General features: G+C 53.4%; 1 protein-coding gene across 1 annotated transcript in view; it reads right to left on the minus strand.

Annotated features, from left to right (window-relative positions):
* Positions 1–20,435: 20,435 nt before the first annotated feature.
* Sec14l1 (SEC14 like lipid binding 1) overlaps positions 20,436–24,584 on the minus strand; it is a 47,126-nt gene continuing 42,977 nt past the window's right edge. Inside the window, exons 14-17 of the mRNA XM_032912111.1 lie at positions 24,229–24,480; positions 23,187–23,365; positions 22,806–22,907; positions 20,436–20,942 (exon numbers count right to left, since the gene is read on the minus strand). Coding sequence (XP_032768002.1) covers positions 20,927–20,942; positions 22,806–22,907; positions 23,187–23,365; positions 24,229–24,480 — 549 coding nt within the window. The 3' untranslated portion in view covers positions 20,436–20,926. The remainder of the gene's footprint in view (positions 20,943–22,805; positions 22,908–23,186; positions 23,366–24,228; positions 24,481–24,584) is intronic.

Here is a 24,584-nt window from a genome sequence, read left to right on the forward strand (position 1 = left end):
ACAGTGACTTTCGAGTTAAGTGGTGATAAGCTGAGGGTTTGGTAAGCACATGACCCGGGGCAGGAATGCCACCCTCATGGGGATAGGGCAGAAGGACTTCCTGGAGGAGGTGAGAGCTAAGCAGGCAGTGTAGCGTCTTCCAGGTCAAGAGTCTCAAGAGATTCTGTAGCCATCCTCCCTGGACGCTAAACCCGTGTGTTCCCCTGTGGTTCTACCCCTGGACTTTAAGCTTTGGAGATAAAGATGTAGGTGAGGCAGGTTGGTGGGAATCAGTGCAAGATGCAGGTTGGGACACCCAGGTTGGGAAATCCAAAGCCAGGAAGGTCCTGAGCCACACAGGATCACAATCTCCAGCAGGTGGCGCTGTCGCCTCAGGAATGAGGTTAGTCCTACATGGGCCAGTGCCTACTGGCAGGGACAGTGGCTAAGCAGGGACTACAACAGGCCACTGGATGGAGCCTTCCTAGGTCACTGTTTCCTCCTCCAAACCATTGGTGCTGTTTGTTGGGCTCTTGCTATTCGGGGGGTTTCTTGTTACCCACAAACCCCACCCCTCATCCGCCCAGAACCTGTGTATCAGGTTCCCGTGTCCCCTTCATTCTGGGTGCTAAGTGACCCTTCAAGCCACGCCTCCCTGACACCTGGGCCCCTTCCCCAGCCCCATTCAGTAATGTCATCTGCAAGGCTGTTCAGAGGGGCTGGGTTAGCACACCGGCACGCGGGCTGTCAGCCCCACTCTGTCAGGAAGGGCCATCCCAGTCTGCAGAGGCACTCTCCAGGGCCAGGTAGGCCTGTGTGTAACTAATACGGTGGGTGAGTGGTCCCCAGTCCATAGATAAGAAGAACATAGCCCCCAGCTAGGAGGAGGAGATGGACTGTTACTCAGAGCATCCACAACCCTGCATCCCACCTGCCCCCAGAGCCTCCTGTGACACACATGCATTCACATGCACACATACTCAACCACATATGCACAGGTACATACTCATATACATGCACACTCATCCACATATACACATGCACAAAAACACACTCATTTATGTGTATATGCACACATGTACACAAATGTGAACACACGTATACACATATACACACGAGTTCACAGGAATTCATATTCATGTATACACAGGTACACAGCACATGCACTGACATGCATAAAACCCATATACATAGCAGCATGCACACAAGCACAGTCATATATATATATATACATATCATGCATGCATATACATACTACATGAACATACATGCACACTACATGTGTATACACAGCACCCATGCATGTGTAAAACACTTTCCAGGTTCCCTCTGGTCTCACCCTCTGCCGACAGGAGGAGCAGGTAACACCAGCCCTGGCCAAGCCCAGCTCAGTCCACTGGCATTGGCCAGGTTCGCAGCCTGCCCCCTCCCCCAGCCGTGCTGAGGTGAGCTTACCCTCATCCCTGCCCAGGAGGCAGTGAGATAAAAACCCAGATGAGATGCCACCTGAAATGCCAGTCCCACCGTCTCAGGATCCAGCACTCTCCATCTTCTGTAGGGGCCGCTCATGCCCTTGACCATCCATCCACCTGTCTCCTCCTTGGCACAGAGTCTGGCTCAGGTCACAGTGCAGTGACGACTACCTGCTATCTCTGTCCTGTGAGCTCCCTGCTCTCAGGGAGCTGGAGTCCAGTGGGGAAAGATGCTGAGGCCATTCTAGGAAGTTCGAGGATTCCAGGCGGGCGGTGTTTCTTTAAAACAAGTGCAAAGACCTGGGGAAGAGTGCCGCAGGCAGAGAGAGGGTGCATGCAAAGGCCTGAGGGCAGGGACCAGGAAGCACCCATGCACACACTCACAGTAATTTTCTCTTATTAATAAAAAGGGATGGGAAGTGTATGAGGCCTCATTTGCTTCCTGTAGCGATGGCTACATTTGCTACCAGTCATGAAAATAGAAGGCCAGGGAGCAAATTTTAGAGCCCACACGACAGACTGCCCAGCAGAGGGGGGAATGCACTGGGATAAATGACGTTAGAAAGTTGGACCCTGCAGTTTTACCGCTTAGAAGACTGAGGGAGAAGGAGAATGAATTTGCAGCTGGATTGAGTTATGTAAAAGGCAGAGGCTGGGGAGACAGCTCAGCTGGTGAGACCGTGAGATCGCTTATTTTCTCTTCAGAAGATGGAGCTCTGATTCCCAGAAGCCACAGCAGCAGCTTATCACCACCCGTGACTGCAGCTCCTGGATCTAGCGCCCCCTCCTGGACCCTGAGGACACCACACACATGCACACACACACACACACACACACACACACACACACACACACACACACACACACAAGCATCAACACATGAATAAGTAATAAATCTTTAAAAAACAATAAGGCTGGAGAGGTTAAGAGCACTGACTGCTCTTCCAGAAGTCCTGAGTTCAAATCCCAGCAACCACATCGTGGCTCACAACCATCTGTAATGAGATCTGATGCCCTCTTCTGGTGTGTCTGAAGACAGCTACAGTGTACTCATATACTTAAAATAAATAATTAAAAACAACAACAATAATGTCCGAGCATGGTGAAATGCGCCTCTTTAATTCTAGCACTGGAAGAGGCAAGAGGATCTGTGTGAGTTCGAGGCCAGCCAGGGCCGTTTATTGAGACCTAGCTCCAAGCAAATAATTAAGGAACAAAACCAGTAAAAACCGCAACAAGAGTAATTCGCTCAGGCAGCCACGCCCACTTGAGAAGCCACGCCCACTAGGAAAGCCACGCCCATGCAGACTGTGCTGTACTGTTTTCCCTAAACCTTACTACAGAATGAATACCAAGTATCCCCAGGATCTCCTCTGTTTAGACGTGTGGTCCTCGGCTGGCAGTGCTATTTTAGAGAACTGTGGAACCTTTGAGACCTAGAATCCAACTGGAAGACTGGCCACGATGGGCACAGACACCGATGGCACCCAGGGCGCACTGTGTGTGCTTCCTGCTGACAGAGAAGTATACAAGCGGCGCTGTGAGCTCCCACTGCCAGGAATGGAGCAACTTCAGCAGCAGTGCCTTCCGGATCCTTGAGTGAACTCACTCCTCGCAACCATATGTAGTGAGAATTTGGGCTTCCCTAAAAACGCAGCAGTGTTATAGGAATGTTTTTGTTTTGATCCCAGGTGTGGGACATGGGGCTGCCTCAGATTGTCCACAGCAGCTGACTAAGATTTAGCTCGTAATCTGGCAGGAACATGGTTCTGCCCGCTGAAGACAGTTTGTTTGGAACGCCGGGGACTCTTGAGACGGTAGAAAATGCCAGAGCCGGGAGAGAGAGGCTGCCGCAGCTGCTCCTGCTGCTCAGAGGTATCCTGACAGCAAAGGTTGGATTTGCTTCAAGGAACTCAGCGCCCCTAATCAGTGGGAAGTGTGTGTGTGTGTGTGTGTGTGTGTGTGTGTGTGTGTGTGTGTGTGTGTGTGTGTGTGTTTGTGTGTGTACATGTGTGCAGTGTCCTCAGGGTCCAGGAGGGGGCGCTAACGAGACCAATGCCCCTAATCAGCGGGAAGTGTGTGTGTGTGTGCGTGTGTGTGTGTGTGTGTGTGTGTGTGTGTGTGTGTGTACACATGTGTGCAGTATCCTCAGGGTCCAGGAAGGGCGCTAACGAGACCAATGCCCCCTTTCCCCTCTAGCCTTCTCTCTTCCCCCCCTAGTGTTGAGGGTTGGGAGGAATAAGGATGGAGAAGAGTGGTAAGGAAAAGGCATGGCTGGGTTCTCTACCCAGTGTTGCATAAACTGGGCATGGCGGACACGCCCGGAATCCCAGCACTCGGGAACTGATGCCAGGAGGATCAGATGGCCAAGGTTATCCTCAGCTACACAGTGAGGGCCAAGCCAGCCTGGGCTACATGAGAGTGAGTGGGTGTAAGGGGAACTGGGCACTGTGCAGCCCCTGCATGAAATAATTGGTTCAAGCAATAGTTCCTCACAGACGGGCAGGAAACCGGATGTTGCCAGTGCCCAAGCACCACCCCCACATTACCAGATTTCACCAACAGACCTTTAACAATGGAGAAGACTAGCCCTCACCCCAGCCTTCTGGTGTCTATGAGCCAGGCTAGCCCAAAAGTTGACAGGGAGTCTGATCAAACCTGGCTTGGCACTAGGATGTACCCAGCAGGCCTTGGGAAATACAAAATGTCAGCTGGGAGCCTGGTACTTCAGTTCCCTGGCCCGGGCTCTTCCACCACCAAGGCCAGTTGTCTTAGTCCATTTCCTGTTGCTACAAAATATTCAAGGCCGGGTCTTTCAGGAAAAGATTGGGCTGGTGAGATGGTTCAGCAGGTAAACGCGCTTACTGCTCCCACTGGATAGCGCAGTCCCACGCATGGAAGCCGTGCAAACGAAAGCTGGAGGTGGTGGTGTGCACTTCTGGAACCTAGCAGCCTACAGTGAGAAATGCCCTGAAGATTGAGGGCCGGCTAGCATGGCCGAAATAATCAATCCTGCCTCAGAGAGGTGGAAGGAGAGAGACAACTGTCCTCTGACCCCGGCATATGCGCTGTGACACTCAGGCCCCCTCTCATAAGACTAAGAAAGAAAACTTGTCCAAGGAGACAGAACTGTGTGGAAACACTGGCATGAGCCCCGACCAGCCTCCCAGCATGGCAGAGAAGCAGGAGCCGGTTGTGAGCAGGACTGCTTGGCCCACTGACACCAACAGCAATGCCCCTGTAGGCGTACTTTTGGGATACTTTTTTTTTTTTTTTTTTTTTGGTTCTTTTTTCGGAGCTGGGGACTGAACCCAGGGCCTTGCGCTTCCTAGGCAAGCGCTCTACCACTGAGCTAAATCCCCAACCCCACTTTTGGGATACTTTATAAGGTTCTTTTACCTACCACCTTCCCAACCCTATTCCACCCTAGTCCCTTCCAACGCCCAGTACTGGGTAGGAGAGAAAGAAGGTTAGAGAGGAAAGGGGACATAGGCCTCTTTAGACTACTTCCTGCTGACTAGGGGCATCAAGAATTTATTTTTACAGAGATCCTTGGGGGCAAGTCCAATCTTCTGTTGCCAGAAGAGTTCCAAACAGCAATCTAGAAAACACAGCAGCAGAGTCCAGCAGCCGCCTCAGGCCCTCTTGGGGGCTCCCCAGTTTATACCTTCTCCAGAGTCCCAAAGGTGAACTATCTGCGGCTGGCGAAAGCCACGTCCCTCGGAGAGCACGAGACAATCATATTCCATGGCTATAGATGATCGGAAGCAGCCCCATGTCCCATACCTGGGATTAAAACAAAAATAGTCACATAGCATAACTGGGTTTTTAAGGAACCCAAAATTAGCGCTCCACTCCTCCAATGACCTGACCCTTATAGGAACCCCTTGTAAAGTTATATCACCCCAATACTGGCTTTTATCACATGGTCCTTGTGAGACACCGCTTCACTGGGGACCAAGCTTCTAGCACACAGAATACACTGCAAATATATTCCAAACCGTACCACGATTTCATTCTAGACTAAAGGTGACATAAGAGTTGCAGTGACTACAGGCCAGGCACAGCCCTCCGCTGGGTCCTGTGGGATGAGCAGACATGACCAGAAGGAGGCAGATCTGGTACAGACAGCGTCTAAAAGCAGCACACACGAGTCTGGAGAGTCTGGACCGTAGCAGGACAGCTAAGTAAGAAAATGTCATTGTCTAGTTTTTGTAACCCTGGGCAGTTTTTTTTTTTCCTAATTAGAAAACAATAACTTTGTTTTTGTTTTGTGAGACAGGGTCTTACGGGAGCCCAGTGTGCCCTTGAACTCTCACAAGGTAACTGACAACGGCCCTGAACGCCTGATCCCCCTGCCTCCACCTCCTGTGTGCCTGAATCACAGGCATGTGCTACCACACGTGCTTGAAATGTCACTTTTAAAAAAGTCTAAAAATGTTTAGGGAAAAATGTCAAGAAAATGATACCTAATGTTTAATTTAAAAAGAAAAAACCAACCACCAAAATGTTAGCAACTGTTAAGTGTAGGTAACAGAGCCAAAGGTGTCACCAGCCTCTATAATGTCTGTGTGAAGCTCTTTGTGATGTTTAACTAATGTATTCCCGTCCCTCAAGGAGGGGAGAGATACTTACGGCATTTTCTAGTGCACGTTTTATTTATTTTGTGCCCATGTCAAGAATGGCTTACAAAGGTCTAAGGACAACTGGCCAATAGGAGTCAGTTCTCTCCCTCAACCATGAGGGTCCCAGGAACTGAACTCATGCTGTAAGCCTTGGCAGCAACACCTTTGCCCACAGAGCCGTCTTGTCAGCCCCCACCTCCCTGGCCTCGCTTTTTTTAAAAGTTAGTAAGTTCTCCACGTCGCATAACAGGTTGCTTCTCTTTGGGGATGGGCAGCCAAGCAGGGCATGCATTGACTCAGGGCCAGCCTGTAATGGCCGAATGACTCAGATTCCCTCTCTCAGGTATCCAAAGGCTAGAAGTGCAAAGTCAGTGCCATGGACAGCGGGTCTGAGGGGAGAGCCGGTCTGAGTGGACAGTGGCTCTGAGTGGATGCCGTTTCAGTGATGTTCCCAATGCCAGGACTCCTACAGAACCACCCCGACCACCTCAGTCTAAAACACAGGGCCCATGAAGAGGACTCAGGATGTTCTTATTAGGAAAGCAAAATCCCCATGTGTAGCATACCTGATATTTAGGTCTGACCATTCTCTGTCACAGCAGCCTGTCAACCATCTTGGAGCCATTTAGCGGCCCCCTTGGCCTCATCCTACCTCAGAAACAGTATCCCCTTCCCCATGTGCTATGACAGGCCTGCCTCCAGGGTGAAGAGGCACAGCGCTCAGCACAGCTCTCGAGAGAGGGGCATGGCAGGTGAGGGAAGGGATTCAGAGATGGCTCGCCAGCCGAGAGCGCTGGCTGCTCTTCTTGGGGATCTGGGCTTAATTTCCAGCACCCACGCTGAGGCTCGCAACCCTTTGTAACTCCAGCTACAGGGGAATCTGATGCCCTCTTCCGGCCTCTGAGAACTCCTACAGTCACACGTGCACATACACACATGATTAAAAATAAAACCAATCTGTAAAGGAGGGCCCCGGATGTTTGGGTGGTGGTTTGGATTTCTGGCTAGCACAGGAAGGGGGAGAGGCTGCAGGCTGGAGCCCCAGACTTCTCACAATGGCCTGGATGTTCCTAGAGGGGTGTCGCAGGCAGATACAGTTAGATGGATGGGTGTCCACCTCGCTGTGGGGATGGCAAGCCCTGAGCCTCCTCTGTGGGAATGGTGTAACCTTGGCCTCTGGTGTCCCTGGAGGGGCTTCATGCAGAACCCCCTGGTCCAAGAAACTACACATGGCAGGCCAAGGCTGCTCCTTCCTGTCACCATGCCTGTGCCGCGTCCCGGGACCAGGCGTCCAACCACCTGAATGATGGTGGAGTCAGAGCCCTCATATCCAGTCTTCTTCCTTTTGTCCTTTCCCTTCTAGACAAAGCAGGTCTCTGCTGGCTGTGACAGCCTGTGACACTACACTCTGGGCTAATGCTGGTGTCAGCAGTGACTCATGGCTTCCAGCTGCAGCTGTTAGTCTCAGAGTGTCACTACGTGTGTGCCAGCCTGGGTGCTGAGGGATCACTGTGCAAGCACGCCATCCTGAGGTGACATGTCAGGGATCTAAACAGTGGGGAGTCCATCCTCAAGGCCACTCAGTGGTCAGAGGCCCAACAAAGGGCAGGAGGCTCCCATGACTTGGTCCACCCATGACTGCCTCAATTTGCCACAGTCTACAGTCCAAAGGCAGGACTCAGTCTGACCTGAAGGCTAGGGGAATGGCTGGGAGAAGGGGGAAAAAAAAACCCAACCACCCATCTGCTGGGCTGGATGTACCCCCAAGGAGGCAGGAGAAGGGGGCCGAAAATAGAACCAATGTGCTGCTCATTAGCATGTAATTTCCCTCTGATTTGCATACTTTGCACCAGAGCCACTAAGCGTACAATTATAAAATCAAATGCGTGAATGAATTCCTGTGCCCTTCCTAGAATAGACACACTGCATCCTTAGGCAGGCTTGCTCTTGGGCTCTCAAGCTCTCTCTCTCTCCCCTTCCCTCCCTCTCTCTCCCCCTCTCTCTTTCCTCTCCCCCCAACTCCCATCTGAATGTATTTTTTATTTAAATAAAACTCCCTGGGGATGGAGAGACAGCTACTTAGGTAAAGAGCACCTGAGTTGGATCCCAGAACCTACATAAAAAAGGCAGCATGCACCTGTAATCCCGGAGACAGGAGAATCCTGGGAGCTCCAAGAGCTGGCCCTGCTGAATCAGCAAATTCCAGGTCCCAGTGAGCGACCCTATCTGAAAGATCAGAGGATTGGTTCCTGAAGAAAGACACCTGAGGCTGATCTCTGAAAACACATGCGCACACACACACACACACACACACACACACACACACACACACACACACACACACACACACACACACACACACACAAAAAAAAAAAATTCCCCCAGCATGCATTGCTTCCATCATTAAACAGAGAGCCAGGATGTAACCATGAGTGAAATCGACCATCAAGTAAGGATTTTCACTGCAGGGTTTTCAGTGTCGGCTCGGATGCTGTACACCGGATGCGGAGCACAGCCTCCAGTAGAAGCTGGCATTGATTTGGCATGATGTGAGGCAAGACCTTTGTTTCTGGTCCCTGTTTGCTTGGGATGTTATGCCTGGCCGTGGATCCTCTGTCTCAGGAGAAACCCCTGAGGTCCCACCAATGGCGGACCACCTGGTGGGACAGAGCATGCGCAGAAGGCACTAACAAAGCTTCCAGGACCTGGGATATTGGGTTTTTGAGACGGGGTAGATAATGTTGACTGGCAACTTTACAGAATCCAGCCTCACCTGGGTGATGCCTCTGGTCATGCCCATGGCGGGTTATCCTGATTATCTTAGCTAACGTGGGGCGCCGGTCTGTGACTGTGGTTGCGGTCTCTCCCTGGCTGGCCTCGTGAGCTGTATAAATGGAGAACCGGAGCTGAGCAAACAGCGCGCGCTCGTTTTTCTCTGATTGTACTTGTGATGCAGCCTGTAGCTTCTAGCTCCTCTGCCTTGGCTTCCTAGTGGACTCAGAACTTGGCTGCAATAAACTCTTTGCTCTACGAAATTAGAACCTGCAATCCCACTCTATAGTCCAGGCTCTCTCAGAATAGTGTGGCTCAAACTGGACTTGAGCCTGTGGTGGTTCTGTGATTCAGCTTCTAGAGGGCGGGGACTACAGGCTTGCGCCACCACACCAGGCCCTCAACTTCTGGCTCTTATGGGCTGGCCTGGCGTTGAATTGTGCGCGTCTCTTCTAGAGCCAAGGAGACTCACACAAGTCGTCTCTGAGCCTCTGCACTTACAGGGCTTTCTGGGTGAGGATTTGCCTTTGAAGGATTTGGGCTGCACCTGTCACTGAAATCAGACACGTCGCATCTGTTGCAGCATTTGTCAAGTACAGAGCACCAGGCAGCTGGAAGCCCAGGACCAGGACTTGGAGCTGACACCACAGTCCTGGACTCACTGTTCGTGCACCGGCAAATGGCTGACCTCGATAGACTCTGCTTTCTTCCTCCCCGTTTCAGGGGTGTGGGTTAAACATGTGAGTCTTAATTGGGGAGGGCGATTCTGCCTCCCTAGGCCAGGGCTGCTGCTAAGTATCCCACAGGGCCTGGGGCAGCTCCATACCCCAGGCAATGGAGCCCAGCATACCAACAATCTGGAAAAACTGGAACAAACTGGTTTCACAATGTGGGGAGCCAGGTGGTGTTCCTGAGGGGCAGTGACATTCCAGTGGGTCACTCTGTCCTGTTCTGGGGAGTAGGGAGGGAGGAAGAGGGTGCTGGCTCACCTGGAGCTCAGACAGTACACTCTGGGAACTCAGAGCATCAATGAGCGGGTTAACTAGGGCTCCCCCAAATGTCAAGGTGACCACGTCCATCCTGTACCCACTTCCTCTGTTCCGTTTCCTTGGTAAAGCTGGCCAGCCACATGACCTGGGGACAGTCAGGTGCTGTGGCCGGCCAGCACAATAAATCTTTTCAACAGAGGAAGACTCGTTTATGAAAGAATTTTCCCCCATGTGTGCAGCTGTTTGACCTGCACATATGTCTCTGCACCATAGGCATCCCTTCTTGCCAGAAGAGGGGCTTAGATCCTCTGGGACTGGAGATACAAAAGGCTGTGAGCAGCCATGTTGAGTCTTCTGGAAGAGCAGCAAGTGCTGTTTACTACTGTCTCAATCAAGAGAGGAAGCAGTAATCATTTACACACACACACACTTATACACACATGCATGCACACACTTATACACACACTTATACACACACGTGCACACACACTTATACACACATGCACACACATACACACGTGCACAGACTTATACACACATGCATGCACACACTTATACACACATACACATGTGTACATGCTTATACACACATGCACACCCCTATACACACACGCACACACACATGCACATGTGCACACTCACCTATACACACATACACACATGCACATGTATGCATTTGCACACACACACCTATACATACACATACATGCACACACACACACACAAAAACACACATTTTATGTTTCTGAGACAGGGTCTCAGGTAGCCCAAGCTAGACTTGAACATATCTATGTAGCCAAAGCTGGCCTTGAACTCCTTGTTCCGCCTACCTCTAATTCATTTTACTTAAAAAAAAAATGTGTGTGTGTGTGTGTGTGTGTGTGTGTGTGTGTGTGTGTGTGTCTGTGCCCCACAGAGACAAAAGAGGGTGTTTGACCCCTGGAGCTAGAGTACCAGGCATTTGTGAGCTCAGTGATGTAGACGCAGGAGCCAAACTCCAGGTCTTCCAAAGAGCAGCAAACTCCTAACTGGAAGGAAGGGAAGGAGAGGGGAGGGAGGGGAGGGGAGAGGAGGGGAGGGGAGGGAGGGAGGAAAGCCCACGTGCCTTTTTCAAATCTGTAGGGTGAACTCCACAGAGGATGAGTGGAGGAGCCGAGGAGCCAAGCCGGTGGTCCATAAAGGCCACTCTCAAAGTGTATCCCTCCCTCGAGCTTCTCTCTAGAAATTTCTCAGGAGGCTGAAGTGTTCTAAAGGGGAAATGAAAACAAACCGTGTGTTCCAGGAGACGGCAGAGCCCCCCAACCCCCCCACGTTCGAACACACATGCACGCTTGCTCCCTACCAAGTAAACACTGACACAGGACCCGTGGGGTACTCAGCAACTTTCGTGTGAAGACGGTTTGGAAAAGAGGGCCCTCGCGCCCCAAAAAGTGTCTCACTCCTGTGGGTCACAGGCTCACAAGTTCAAGGCTCACAAGTTGGTGTCCCTATCACTCTAGACAAGGCTTCTCCTCCAACCTGAAGCTAGCTGCCCCCACTGCACGTGGCTGGGCCGGGGCACACGGAAGCCTGCCTGACCAGGCCTGGTCCACACCTGCTGTCCCCGTGGCCCCACTCAGGGACAGACAGGGCACTGTCACTCCTAGCTGGTCTGAACTGTCTCTGCGGACGCTGCTCTGGGTTCCAGGCAAAGGATTGTACCCAAGGAGGAGAGGAAAGTAAGGGTGGATCTTAGATGGAGCCTGGGGGGAGGGGTGGTGGTGGTGGTGGTGGTGGTGGTGGTGGTGGTGGTGGTGCAGAGGTGAAGTCACTGTCAAACTCTCTGACCCCATGAAGCACTTTCTGCCTTCCCTACACTTCCTTGTCCCATCCACCTTGCTCTTGCAGGGTAAGGACTGGACTGCATTGTTTGCATTGCATTTGATGAATAGAAAGAACAAAGAACAGGGGTGGAGAGGTGGAGGGTGGAGGGGTGGAGGTGGAGGGTGGAGGGTGGAGGGGTGGAGAGGTGGGGGGTGGAGGGGGGGGGGTGGAGAGGGGAGGGTGGAGAGGTGGGGGGTGAGGGGGGGGGGTGGGGGTGGAGGGTGGAGGGGGTGGAGGAGTGGGGTATGGGGTGGAGAGGTAGAGGGTGGAGGGGTGGGGGTGGGGGGAGGTGGGGGGTGGAGGGGTGGGGATGGAGGGGTGGAGGGGGGTGGAGGGGGGGGGGGTGGGGTGGAGGGGGGAGGGGGAGGAGGTGGAGGGTGGAGGGTGGGGGGGGTGGGGGGGAGTGGGGGGGTGGAGGGTGGAGGGGGTGGAGGGGGAGGGGGGGGGGGTGGGGTGGAGGGTGGAGGGGGTGGAGGGGGGGTGGGGGGTGGAGGGTGGGGTGGAGGGGGGGGGGGGGAGGGGTGGGGTGGAGGGTGGAGGGGTGGGGATGGAGGGTGGAGGGGTGGAGAGGTGGGGGTGGGGGTGGAGAGGTGGAGGGTGGAGGAGGGGGTATGGGGGTGGAGGGTGGGGGTGGAGGGGTGGGGTGGAGAGGTGGGGTTGGGGATGGAGGGGTGGAGGGGTGGAGGTGGAGAGGTGGAGGGTGGAGGAGGGGGTGTGGGGGGTGGAGGGGTGGGGTGGGGAGTGGAGGGGGTGGGGGATAGAGAGGGGAGGGTGGGGGTGGAGAGATGGAGGGTGGGGGATGAAGAGGCAGAGGGTAGAGGGATGGGTGGTAGAGAGGTGGCAGGGTGGAGGGGGGGGGGGGTGGAAAGGTGGGGGTGGGGAGTGGAGGGGTAGGGGTGGAGAGGTGGGGATGGAGGGTTGGGGGTTAGAAGGGGAGACATGTTTGCACTTAATATTTGAAGGAAAATGAAGTCAGGCCTTTCTGGCTGAAGTGGAGACTGCCCTGAGGTGAGCAGCCATGTTTGCTGGAATAGGTCTGGGCTCCCGCTGAGGATGCCTTCAAGCAGGCCTGCCCCCTGGGCCATGGTGGGTCAGAATGCCAAGGTCGGGAGTCCCTAGGCACTGCTCTACTGGCCCCTGTTTTCTCTGCTGCTAGCTGAGACAGTGGGCACAGACCCCAGGCCCTCAGAGCCTCAGTTTCCCCAATGTGCAACAGGGCTGGAACTGGGGCCCTGAATTAGTTCAGAGCAGGCCTGGAGAGGACTCTGCACTGGTAGGTTAGACCATCAAACAGGCCATGCCCTAGGCAGGGGCTCTGGGACAGCCAGGCTGAGCCAGAATGCTGCTACCAGTAACAGTTTGGCAAGCAAGCGTCCTTGGGTTGCCACATAAGCCTGTGTGGAACAGGGGAACATGAAGAGACACTGGCCACTGGCTTATAGAGCCATGGTGGGAGAGCTCCCAGGGCGCGCCCTAGGCTGGTCAGCTAATCTGCAGCCGGCTCTGATCCAACTTGAATCCTTTCCAAATACTGAGAAGCCTAAGTAAAGTGGAGATTAGCGAAGGTCCTCGGGGGAACTCCAGGCCTTCAGTCAACAGACACGAACCTATCCGCTGCTCCTCTGGAGACGGCCTCACACCTCTGAGACAGCGAAACCGAGTGGCTGAGGATCCCGTGTGCATCTTATACAGACGATGCTGTGGCCGTCCTTGATTCGTCCTGCACAGTGGGAAGTGATGGCCCTGGGAAACCCTTCAGTCTATCCTTGGCAGCTTCGGGCCAAGGCTGGGAGACTGTGAGAAGCAAGCAATGGTCACCCACCTCAACCCACCCACCCTGGCCAGCCTCCCCTCCCACCTACTGTCTGAGTCCTGGCTGGAAGCCCTGATGTGTTTGTTAGGAGTCTCACATACGCAGAAGAGGAACATTAAAGGTAGATACAGAAGAACTTGATAGACATGGGCTGGGTAAGTGGGTGGCGCAGGTCCCCGGTCAGCGCTTCAGAAAGGTCTCGCCTTCCCCAACTCCACTGAAGAGACCATGGGCCCACCAGGACAGGCCGGCCGCCTGATATCCCCAGTGTTCAGCCATGTTGAAGTGTCAGGCCCTATTCCCTCTGAGTCTCCAGAAACTTCTAGAAACATCTGTTCCCCTTCTCATCTGACATTCACACTGGGCTGGGGCCTGAGTTTCTCTGTAGAACGGTGGTTCTCAACCTTCCGGGTGCTGACACCCTTTAATACAGTTCCTCCAGTCGTGGTGCCGCCCCTCTCCCCCCCACCAAACGATAAAGATATTCTCGTTGCAACTTCATAACTGTAATTTTGCTGCTGTTAGGAATTGTGGTGCAAATATCTTGTTTGTTTGTTTGTTTGTTTTTTAATCCCCAATGGTCTTAGGCAACCCTTGTGAAAGGGTCGTTTGATCCCCAAATACATCCAGACGCACAGGTTGAGATCTGCTGTGTTAGGGAGTAATAAGCCTGTGGCCAGAGATTCAGGGGTGCTCAGGCCAGAGGCAGAAGCTGCTGGCCATCCACCCTGTTCCATTCCTCTCCCCGTACTCCCTTGAGCAGCCCGCCTCTGGGCACAGTCCCCTATAAAGAGGCATGGTGCTGGCCCCGGCGTGGTGGTGCACACCTTTAACCAGGAAGGCAGATCTCTGTGAGTTTGAGGCCAGCCTGGTCTACAAAGTAGGTTCCAGGACAGCCAGAGCTTTTACACAGTGAGACCCTGTCTTGAAAAACAAAACAAAACAAAGCCAAGCTCTGTACCCATGCAGGTGCCTCGGGTAGATAACAACCCTTTATGGTGGCAGGGGATGGGGGTGGGGACAGGTGCCTCTCTGTGAAAGTGCCTCTTTCCCCAGAGTTCTTGCCCAGAGTTGAGGGTATGGGTGGATGGGAGGCAGGCACAGTTCGGTTTGGCTCCCTGTGGTGGTGAACATCTCTGGCTATGTCTTCAAGAAATTTTCTGGACTAGGTTAGCTGAGGTGGGACGTCCTGCCCTGAATGAACATGGCACCCTCCCAAGGACGGGGTCTGGAACGCATGAAAAGGGGAAAGTGGACTGCGCACCAGCGATCGTATCTCTGCTTCCTGACTAGGTGCAGTGTGACCAGCTGCCTCACCGGCTGTGACTCCTCACAATCCCAGACTGCACCTCAGACTGTGAACCCAAGTAAGCCCTTCCTGCCTTAAGTCTTCTTTGTCAGACAACTTGCCACAGCAAGAAAATAACACACTCCCCATTTGTTCCTGCCACCGCTCTTGATGCTGATGGACGGACAGACAGACAGACAGATGCTCCCACTGTCCCTCTGGAGAGGCGCCGGGCATGCTGGGCCTTCCTTTTCCAGCCTTTGAGATCAGTCTGCCCTCTCCACAGGGCCAATAGTTTCCTTAGGAGTCTATGAAAATATTTTCATTTCAAGTCAGAAGAAAAACTTTTTGTTTGTTTGGTTTGGTTTTTGAATGCCCTGTGTGTTGTGAGTCCAGCCTGGGTGACAGGGCTTCCTACCAGGGAAACATACTCCCGGACATTGGCTGACAGGAGGAGAGGCCCTGGGAGGAAAAGGTAACTGGGCCTGAGGTCAGATTACCTCCCACTTACAAAGTTAGGGCCTGCAAGACATCAGTCAACTTGACTCCATCGGATGTCAGGGCTGGTTCCACAGGGCGGGCCATCTCAGGCTTAGACAGGGCAGAACCACGAGCACGGCACACCTCCCAGTTTGGTGAGTCCCACACTCCACGGGGGCTGCCACCAGCAGTTCACAGGAGGCCAGCCTGAGGGAGACAAGAGAGGCAGAGCCAGAAGCCTTTTCCTGGCCACCGTCTTCCTCTGTCAGCTTCCCCGGGCTCTAGACCTGGTGCTCACCCCAATAAATGGTCTGCCCCCCTCATTCCCAGAGGCTACAGAGCTGAGGAGCTACAGGGCAATGTCTTAGCTCCATTCTCCGCGGTCATTTCATGTCCTCTCCTGAAGAGAAAGAAAATATAGCATAGACCCTTACCGGTGCCTAGCGGGTCGGAGACCGGAAGAGCTGATGTTCCAGTCCAAAACCAGGCCTGGGTTCTAGCTGGGAGGCAGCTGGGAAAATCGCTTCCCAAGATGGTGGGAGGAGAGCGGCATGCATGTAAGCCTTTTAATCTTAGTTGTATCTCGGCCTGAGGGGATGGGAGGTCATCTGCCGTACACAATGTAGCAAACAAGGTTAATTCTCCCTCCGTTACAGAGGCACTTGGTAACAGTGGTGATACTGACAGATCTAGGACAACAAACTTAAGGGACACTTCGTTCTAGCTCACAGTTTTGGAGGCCCTGGGCCAGAGCTGATTGGCTCCATATTCCTTTTATGGTAAAATACAAAGGCATTGATCTGCTGGGCAGGAAGCAAGAGCAGAGTAGGGCCCCACCGCTCTGGAGCAGAGCTCCCTGACCTAAAGGCTTCCCAGTAGCCCCACCTCCTAAAGGCTTCATCCCTTCCAATAGGGATCCTTGAGCACAAGGGTCTCTCGGGGCTCCTGCCTGGCCCTGGGGACAAGAGCTGGCATCAGATGAGGTCCACTCAATAGAGCCAGGACCACTTGAGCAGGCTCCCCCTGGGCGACAGACCCAGAAGCCACCCATCACAGGTGTGAAGTGGTCTAGGCAGGGCAAGACTGGCAAACAGGGTGGCTAGCCTGGGCTTACAATTCAGCTGTGGACTGACTACACACAGCAATGGATGGCATGGGTTGGGGACAGAGCTAGGAGAGGCACAGGCAGCAGCTCTGACTCCTACCTCTAAGCAGGGCACAGTGAGAGCTCCTGATTGTCTCTTCCTGGTTAAGCCCAAGGTCAGGGTGAGCAGCAGCCCAGTCCTCCCCCGTGAAGAGAGAGCAGCCCTGGGCAGCGTGTGGTAGTGCGTCTCAGATTTAACTGGGACAGCTAATCCCCTCCGGAAAAACAAAAGCAAGGGACACTCAGTGGCTAGATGCCTTCACCCTGGCTCCAGCCCTGGCTTGATGTCCTTGGCATGGCCACAGCGTGTCCTGGGGCCACTGTGAGTTGCTTCAGGACAGCCTGTCCATAGCACCTGTACCACATGACCTGTATCTTTCCTTCAAGGCACACTGACCTGGCCAAAGCGAACAGGGACAAACCGCCACCCTTGTTACAAGGTAATGGAAGAAACGGGTTGTTTTTAAGATGGGGTCTCACGTAACCCAGGCTGGCCTCAAACTAGACCTATAGATGAGAATGACCCTGAGAGTGTGATCCTCCTGCCTCTACCTTCCGAGAGCTGGGGTTACAGCTATGAGTTGTACATGGCCTTATGTGATACTGGGGAAGGAACCTATGGCACTCTCTCCCCAGAGCCACATGCCTGGCCCCTTCCCTCTGTTTTAAAGAAGCATTTGTGTATGGCTGAAACAGTTCAATCTGGGCCACTCGCTGAGACGCCAGTAAGTCTCTGTAATTTATGAGAACTCCCCGCCCCATAGCTCATGGCTCCCCGTTAACCGTCTAGTTCATATTTGTTTGGAGAGCGCTTAGCTGCCCTCTCCCTGATGTGCCTCCACATTGACTTCTGGATGAGGGTCCGAGGGAAACTGGGTTAAAATTTCCCATAATTAGCTGAGAACGGAGGCATACACTTTATAATCTGAGCAACTCAGAGGCTGAGACAGGAGGATTGCTGTGAGTTTAAAGCCAGCCTGGTCTACATAGTGAGTTCTAGGCTAGTCTAAGTTAGAACAAGACCCTGTCCCAGAACAAAACAGAAGACATTTCCTACAGCTGCCTTACTATCCGATTCTGAACGGGCTGGACACTGAATATCAGTAAACACGATGCTTATATGTCCCTTCTCGTCATTCTAGGCCCTTGCGGGTTACACCTGCCACCGAGAACCCCACCCACTTCTCTAGTCTTAGCTTTGTAGCCAGGCTGTCCACCAGCTATTCAGTGCTCCAAGCAGTCACAGGCAGCGTCCCCAGAGCTCTAGAAAGGCCCTGGGTACGGGATTCCCACATCAGGGCAACGGGCCAGCTTTACCAGGGCCCTTAGACTCCGAAGCCAGTTTGTTGGCTTAAGTGTTCTGCTCACCTGAAGTTCAGGCCTCATCCACATGGGCCAAGAATTTTTTTTTTAAAGTTTAAATTGTGCGTGCGTGCGTGCGTGCATGTGTGCGCACGTGCGCATGTGTGTGTCAAGGCGCCCACGTGCGTACCACAGAGCATGGGAGGAGGTCAGGAGTTGATGCCTTCTTCTGTTGTCTGTGTCCCAGGAATGGAACTGAGGTCATCAGGCTCGGTGGCTCAGGGGTCCTGGCTCCGACCCTCACCTGGATGTCAATCACATGCCACCCTGCACTTGGGATTGGGTTTTCCCTTGCTCTGTGCTCCCTGCTGTCAGCCTGAGTATGAGGTCATTTACCCTCTCAGTTCTGTGAGTTCCGTCTCTGCCCTTCTGAGACTCTCCCTCCGCTTTATTGAGTATTTCGGCTCCTACCATTTTCTTTTCTTTCTTTTTTTTTTTTTTTTTTTTTTTTTTTTTTTGGAGCTGGGGACTGAACCCAGGGCCTTGCGCTTCCTAGGCAAGCGCTCACCACTGAGCTAAATCCCCAACCCCATCCATTTTCATATTCTAGTTCACTTTTTAAAATTTGGAGGGGAAGGGGAGGCATAGGCAGGAGGATCTCTGTGTGAGTTCTTGGCTAGCCTGGTCCATAAAGTGAGTTCCAGGACAGCTAGGGCCACAGAGAAATCCTGTCTTGAACAACAAAGTGTGTGTGTGTGTGTGTGTGTGTGTGTGTGTGTGTGTGTGTGTGTGTGTGTGTGTGACCTTGAACCCCCACACTCTTCTGCTTCCCCAGTGCTGGGCTTAAGGGTACACACAAACTCTCTATTTTATGTGGGACTGTGGATAGAACCCAGGGCTTCCACAGGCTGGGCCAGCATTCTTTGAACCCACCCACAATCCAGGCCTAAAATTCAGTTTTTAATGTTGGGTCATTGGCTTGTGGATGTTCCTTTGCATGAGTGCTCCTAGGTTCCCTCCCTCTTCAGTTTTGGTGGTACAGTGCTAGGCCCGTCTGTTCCCAGGGCTGCCCTGCAGCCACCCACACCCCTGGTTGCTCAGTGTGCAGCAGGTCAGGCAGGCCAGTCTGTTGCTGCCTCAGACCTATCCAGCAAGACCCCAGGCTACAGAGCATCCCTGCTACGTCATCTTCCAGACAACCTCTGCTTTCTCCTCAGAGTCCACGAGGGTTTCGTGACTACTGGCTTGACAAGAGATGGCTGTTTTGGGCGTTCTAAGGTAACTTACTGCCTAGTTTCATGGCAGAGGGATGGACACTGGAACTATTACTGTGGAACGCTGTCATTTTACCGTTTTGGTGCATAGGACTCAACACTCCAGTGGTTTTACCCTTGCTGTATTTATGTGGGGACAGCATTGCCATCTTCCCAGAATGCCTCCAAGTCCTTGGTTTTCAGTTTTTAAATGACATGTGTATATGCTGTGGGTGTACATGGCATACTATGGGCATGGAGGTCAGAGGAGCCCAAGGTCCTCACAGTGGAGCACTGGTCCTTAGGCTTGGCGGTGAGCACCCACCCACTGAGCCATCCTGTCAAAGCCTTCATTTTTCAGGCAGAACTGGGTCCAGTTGGTTTGTTTCATGACATTGATAAAAACTCCCCTGGTGCTTGAGAACTGCAGGTACCCCAAGGTTTAGGTTTGGTTAGATTTCGAATCAAAGAAAAAATGGGGCTGGGTATGGTGGCACACACCTGTAATACCAGCACTTGGGAGGCAGTGGCAGGATAGTGAGTTTCAAGCCAGACCAGCCTTCGGAGTATGTTCTAGGATAGCCTGGGCTACATGCCAAAACTCTGTCAAAGAAAAGCATGGTGTCGTTCAGGATGAACACACGTTAGCAACCTGGCCTAGCTAGGGCATGCCACTCCAGGGTGGTCAGATCTGAACAGTCCAGACAGCACTTTGGGTTGGATGTTCGTAAGCCTGGTGTGTTCTTAGGCTGTCTCTCATCTCCACAGAATGTGACCCTGGAGCCGAGGAAAGACAGGTTTGCCTTGACCAACCTTAAGTCTTTCCTCAGGTTGCAAGTTCAGCAGAAGTGTCTGATGGGTGTCAAGCCATTTTCCATCCTGACTGCAAATCATCACCCAGCAGGGTTCACACGCCGGGTAATGAACACGCTGGGGAGTCTCTTGCTTTCTGTCTGATCGGACACCCCAGCTGTGCCCTCTAAGGACAGATCGAGGACTCAGCTAGGATAGAGATCGCTCTTCCCTTTGAAGAGGTTCTGTCTTTGCACCCTGCAAGGACCATGACGACCTTCCTCCCTGACCTGTGCCCTGCTGTCCTGGGCTCTGCTGCCTCTGCAGACCCCAGAAACAGGAGAGCCAGGAGGAGGTCACTCTGGCCGCCTATTGTCCTGAACTCCAGAGTCACCTGCTCCGAGAAATCTATTTTACTCTTAAGCAACACAATAACACCAGGAGCGAGGTTGTGAGACAGGGTTTTGGCATGTAGCCCAGGCTATCCTAGAACCCACTCTGCAGTACATGTCTGATGTGCTGAACTGCACAGCAGGCCTTGGAGAGGCACAGAGACTACCCACCATCCACTCAGCAGCGTGGCCCCCCTTGCCTTTGGGCACCAGCAGCTTCTTTTCAATCTCTGTTCTTCCTAGAGGCCTTCCCAAGAAGAAAAGGACACTCTTCTTAAACAGTTCACATTTATTATTGTAACAATAAAAAAATCTTTTAAAGACTATCAGTATTGTATTACCAAGAGTGAGGTAATATGTTTACAAAACATTTACAGAATTTGATATGCAAATAATGGTTCAGGAAGGAGTGAGTTAAGACACTAGAAACAGGAGAGCCCAGAGAGTGCAGGGAGCAGCATGTTAGGGGAGTGCTGGGCACTGGACAAGCAGCTCTGTGCGCCACACAGTCACCTCACAGCCAGCCTCCCTCACAAGGCAGCCAGTGCCCTGTGGCCTGGGGAAGCTCGAGGCCTGTGAATGTGTAGTTGTGTGCTTTGAGCTCTTAAAGATGCTCTCAGCTCTGAGGGGCTGAACAGAGACACTTCTGAATGGACTTAAAGGGGCAGCTCCTCAGCCCGGGGCATGGCTGCGACTCAGATAGGTCTACAAACATCCCTGGGCACATGTGGGCTGTCGAGTGAAGCGCTTTCTTGGAGGTTGTCAGCAAAATCGCCATCTGGGACATGGAGAAAGGGAGAGGGAAAAGGAGAGAGAAGAGAGAAAGAGCAGGGGCATCTTCAGGTCCTTTCGCTTGGAGCTGGGGAGCCCTGACTGAAGCAGTGTGGACGCGGCAGCCACAGCCCCGCTGTGCGTGTACAAGCAGCCCCCACACACATGAAATGCACAGCAGTGGACCCAGAACGGCCAGCAAGCATAGCTCAGGGTGCCAGGAGCCAGAGGGCTCACTGGCCAAGCAGGCTGCTGCCGTCTCCCCTCATGCTTGCCGACATGCCACAGCCTCTACAGAGCTCTCGAATCACACCGCCAGCCAGCGCCTCAGGGCAGCATCCACATCGGAGTCCACTCCCCTCACACACTCACGGCCATACTGATTTGGCACACATCTTTAGACACTGTTACCACACAAACAGATTCTGCGCCTGGAGATCAGCCACCTGCAACTTCTAGACAGCTCGGTAAGAAGCATGCTTTCCCATAAAAGCTGTAAACTGAGGAGCTGCTCTAACAGCAGGCTTTGAGAAGTCAGGATCAGAAAAAAAAGAGAGACGAACCAGCCCCAGCCTCTGATCCACTTCTCTGAAATGCAGACAGAACAAGTGCAGCCCTACGGCCCCTCCCCAGCAGCACCCCACTCCCTCATGCACACACACAGCACCTACATACATACCCACAACATCCACCCGCATACCCAAAGCCACTGCAAGCCATGCGCCACCCTGGAGAGCATTGCTAGAGTTTGCACTGCCACACTTCCAAAAGGCAAGTGTGATCTACTGCTTCCAAACGCCCTGCTGAGAGGACCCTGGGTGCTGGGAGGACCAAAGACCCTGGGTGCTAGAACTGAGGACCCTGGGTGCTGGGAGAACTGATGACCCTGGGTGCAGGGAGGACTGAGGACCCCAGGTGCTGGGAGGACTGAGGACCCCGAGTGCTGGGAGGACTGAGGACCCCGGTGCTGGGAGGACTAAGGACCCTGAGTGCTGGGAGGACTGAGGACCCTGGGTACTGGGAGGACCGAGGACCCTGGGTGCTAGGAGGGCACAGAGCTGCCCAATGAGGAGGAAAGGCAGCATTCAGCAGAGGGAAAGAATTCTCCCCTCTCCCCTCCCCCAAGTTCACGGACAGAAAAATTTTGCTCTGAAAAATATCAAAAGATTTGAAGAGGAGGAAAGAGAAAGCAATGTTTAATGATGGCGGTGATGTCGGGAGTCAAGAGGAGCCCTGGCAGCCCCTCCTGGGCCGCGAGGGCCTGCTCAGAGTGGGCTGGCTCTGCCCCAGGACCAGGTGCTCCTGCAGGCTGCCAAGTCCTTAGAGGAAAGGGACCTCAAGGGCTGTCCTGGATCCACAGGCCACCTCCACTAACAGGGAGCCGAGGCCTCTGCTGCAGCTTCAGGGCTGCCTGCTGCAGCTTCAGCTCCGTGGAGGAGGAGGAAGAGGAGGAGGAGGAAGAGGAAGAGGAGGAGGAGGAAGAGGAAGAGGAAGAGGAAGAGGAGGAAGAGGTGGTGAGTCTCTGCAGGGTGTCACACAAGTCATTCACTAGTGGACAAGGTGGCGTTTGTTGGAAAAATTTTTTGCATCGACATCTGAGACCAGTCAGTCTCTTACTGTAGATAAACTACTTTTCTTTCGAGAGCCCTTGTGCTCCAGTTTGATTTTGTGCACGCTGTATACAAAATCTATGGCTATTGAGTTAAAGTTAGGGGTAGAGTTAAAACTACCTGTCAAGATGGTCTGGGGACCAGGTGACTAGTGACCATCTGGAGAGCTAGCTGCTATCTAGAGGGGAGGAGTCTGCACATCCGGGGTGGGTGGAGCACAGCAGTCGAGGCGCCCTCCGCACTAGGCTTCGCAGCACTACCTGGAAATCATGGAGCTGGAGTGCGATTGGCTGGAGGAGGTGGTGGCGGCACTGAGCTGTGAGAACCCACTGTGGCTGGACTCCAGGCTGGTCATGGAGCCTCTGCAGATGGAACCAACAGAGAGCCAGGAGTGAGGAGCCGCTAAGCCCTGAGCCCTGAGCCCCTCACAATGCCCTGGACCCCGCAGCATCTCTATCTGCTTCTTACCCATCAGCCTTTGTAAAGTAGGGCAAGGACATGACTATCCCACTGCCGGAAGCTGCTTCCCATGGCTGCCCACAGGTGATACTACACAGAGCAAGTGCTACACTCCCTCTCCCATGGCCCGGACATCTGCAGTGAACAAGTAGCCCTGCTGCCAGAGCCTCTCAGGCACGAACCTGAAATCCTCAGAGCCGATCACTTCTGTGTAGTACATCACTTTGCACTTGTGCGAGGAGACCTGCAGGGAAGCCAGCACGTCGTCCACTCGGGGTAGGTTAGTGGCAGCACAGGCTGGCATGGTGTGGAATTTCCACTGTAGGATGTAGAAGCCCGGCCACCTGGTCACATGGGACCCCTGCAACAGCGAACAGCAGCACTCAGGACATTCTGCCAAGCTCAGAACTGTGAGCAAACAACCTAATGATGCCCTTCCCACTGAGGCACTGAGGCGGCCTGTGCCATCCTCTGTCAGGCACCATGTCTACACCCCAGCAGCCTGCGGGCCCTAGAGACGGGCAGGCTGCAGGCTGCTATCTGGATAGATCTGCGTCAGGAAGCAGCTTCTCTGCCCTTCCTGTCCCCACCCTAGCACACCTGGGCAATCTGTCCAGTGATGTCTTCCATTCTGGGGAGAGACGCAGGGCAGAGCCAGCTTTTAAGACGGGAAGACACCCTTTATTTACACTGTCACAGCAGCCGGCTTCTGAAAGCCTTAGCTACAGGAGAGCAGGGGGCCGCTGTGAGGTCAGAGGAGGGAGAAGGAGGCGTTTAGTACCAGAGGCGCTGCGGGAGCCAGCACACAGGGAGGAGAGAGTCTCAGGGGCCAACAGGAACCAGCACAGTAGAGAGTGGCCTGTGTTTTGTTAGCAAGAGCTGACAGTGCCCTCTGCACTTTTTCCTTTCTTGCTTCTGTCCGTGTGACTTTCCTCTGGAGGCAAAGCTATGCCTAGTCACATCTCAGTCACCTGAAACCCAGATGGGTGTCTACAAAGCACTTCTTCCCTGTCACCTGGCACTGGGTGCATGTGCACTCCTAGGGAAATCCACACTTCATTCTGGTCTCGGGCTTCTCCTTCCTCTGTGCCCTTGGACAGCCTGAGTCTTTGTGGCACTAGTCAGCTCATCTGTGCTGCTCTGGTGGCAGAAGCCATATGGACTGGAGGGCCAGGTCCCTCCTTGTCAGGACAGGGTCTGCAGCAGTGCAGGCCGCAGGTTTACCTGCACACTCTCTCCTTCTTTGCAGATCAGAGGAGACTCCACCATGCTGTAGTCCCGGCCCAGCTGCCAGACTTTGTCTATGAGCTGCACGTTGTTCCCCCCTGGAGAGGTGATGCTGTGGGCCCCCAGCGAGTCCTTTTTGGGTGGCTGGGGAGACCTCTTGGAGTGATAAATATTAAAGACGATGTCGCCTTTGCACACATCAAAATCCCAGGTGATCACTGAGGCAGCATCCACAATCTGAATGAGAATCTGAAGAGAGAGATCCTGTCAGCAACCAATGTGCAACCCAAGGCCTGGCCCCAGCTAGGGCAGGGATGGCCCCTCTCCAGGGGCTTTATGGCTCAGATGTGGCC

This window comes from Rattus rattus, chromosome 9 (genome assembly GCF_011064425.1).
Source record: "Rattus rattus isolate New Zealand chromosome 9, Rrattus_CSIRO_v1, whole genome shotgun sequence".
NCBI classification, from domain to species: Eukaryota; Metazoa; Chordata; class Mammalia; order Rodentia; family Muridae; genus Rattus; species Rattus rattus.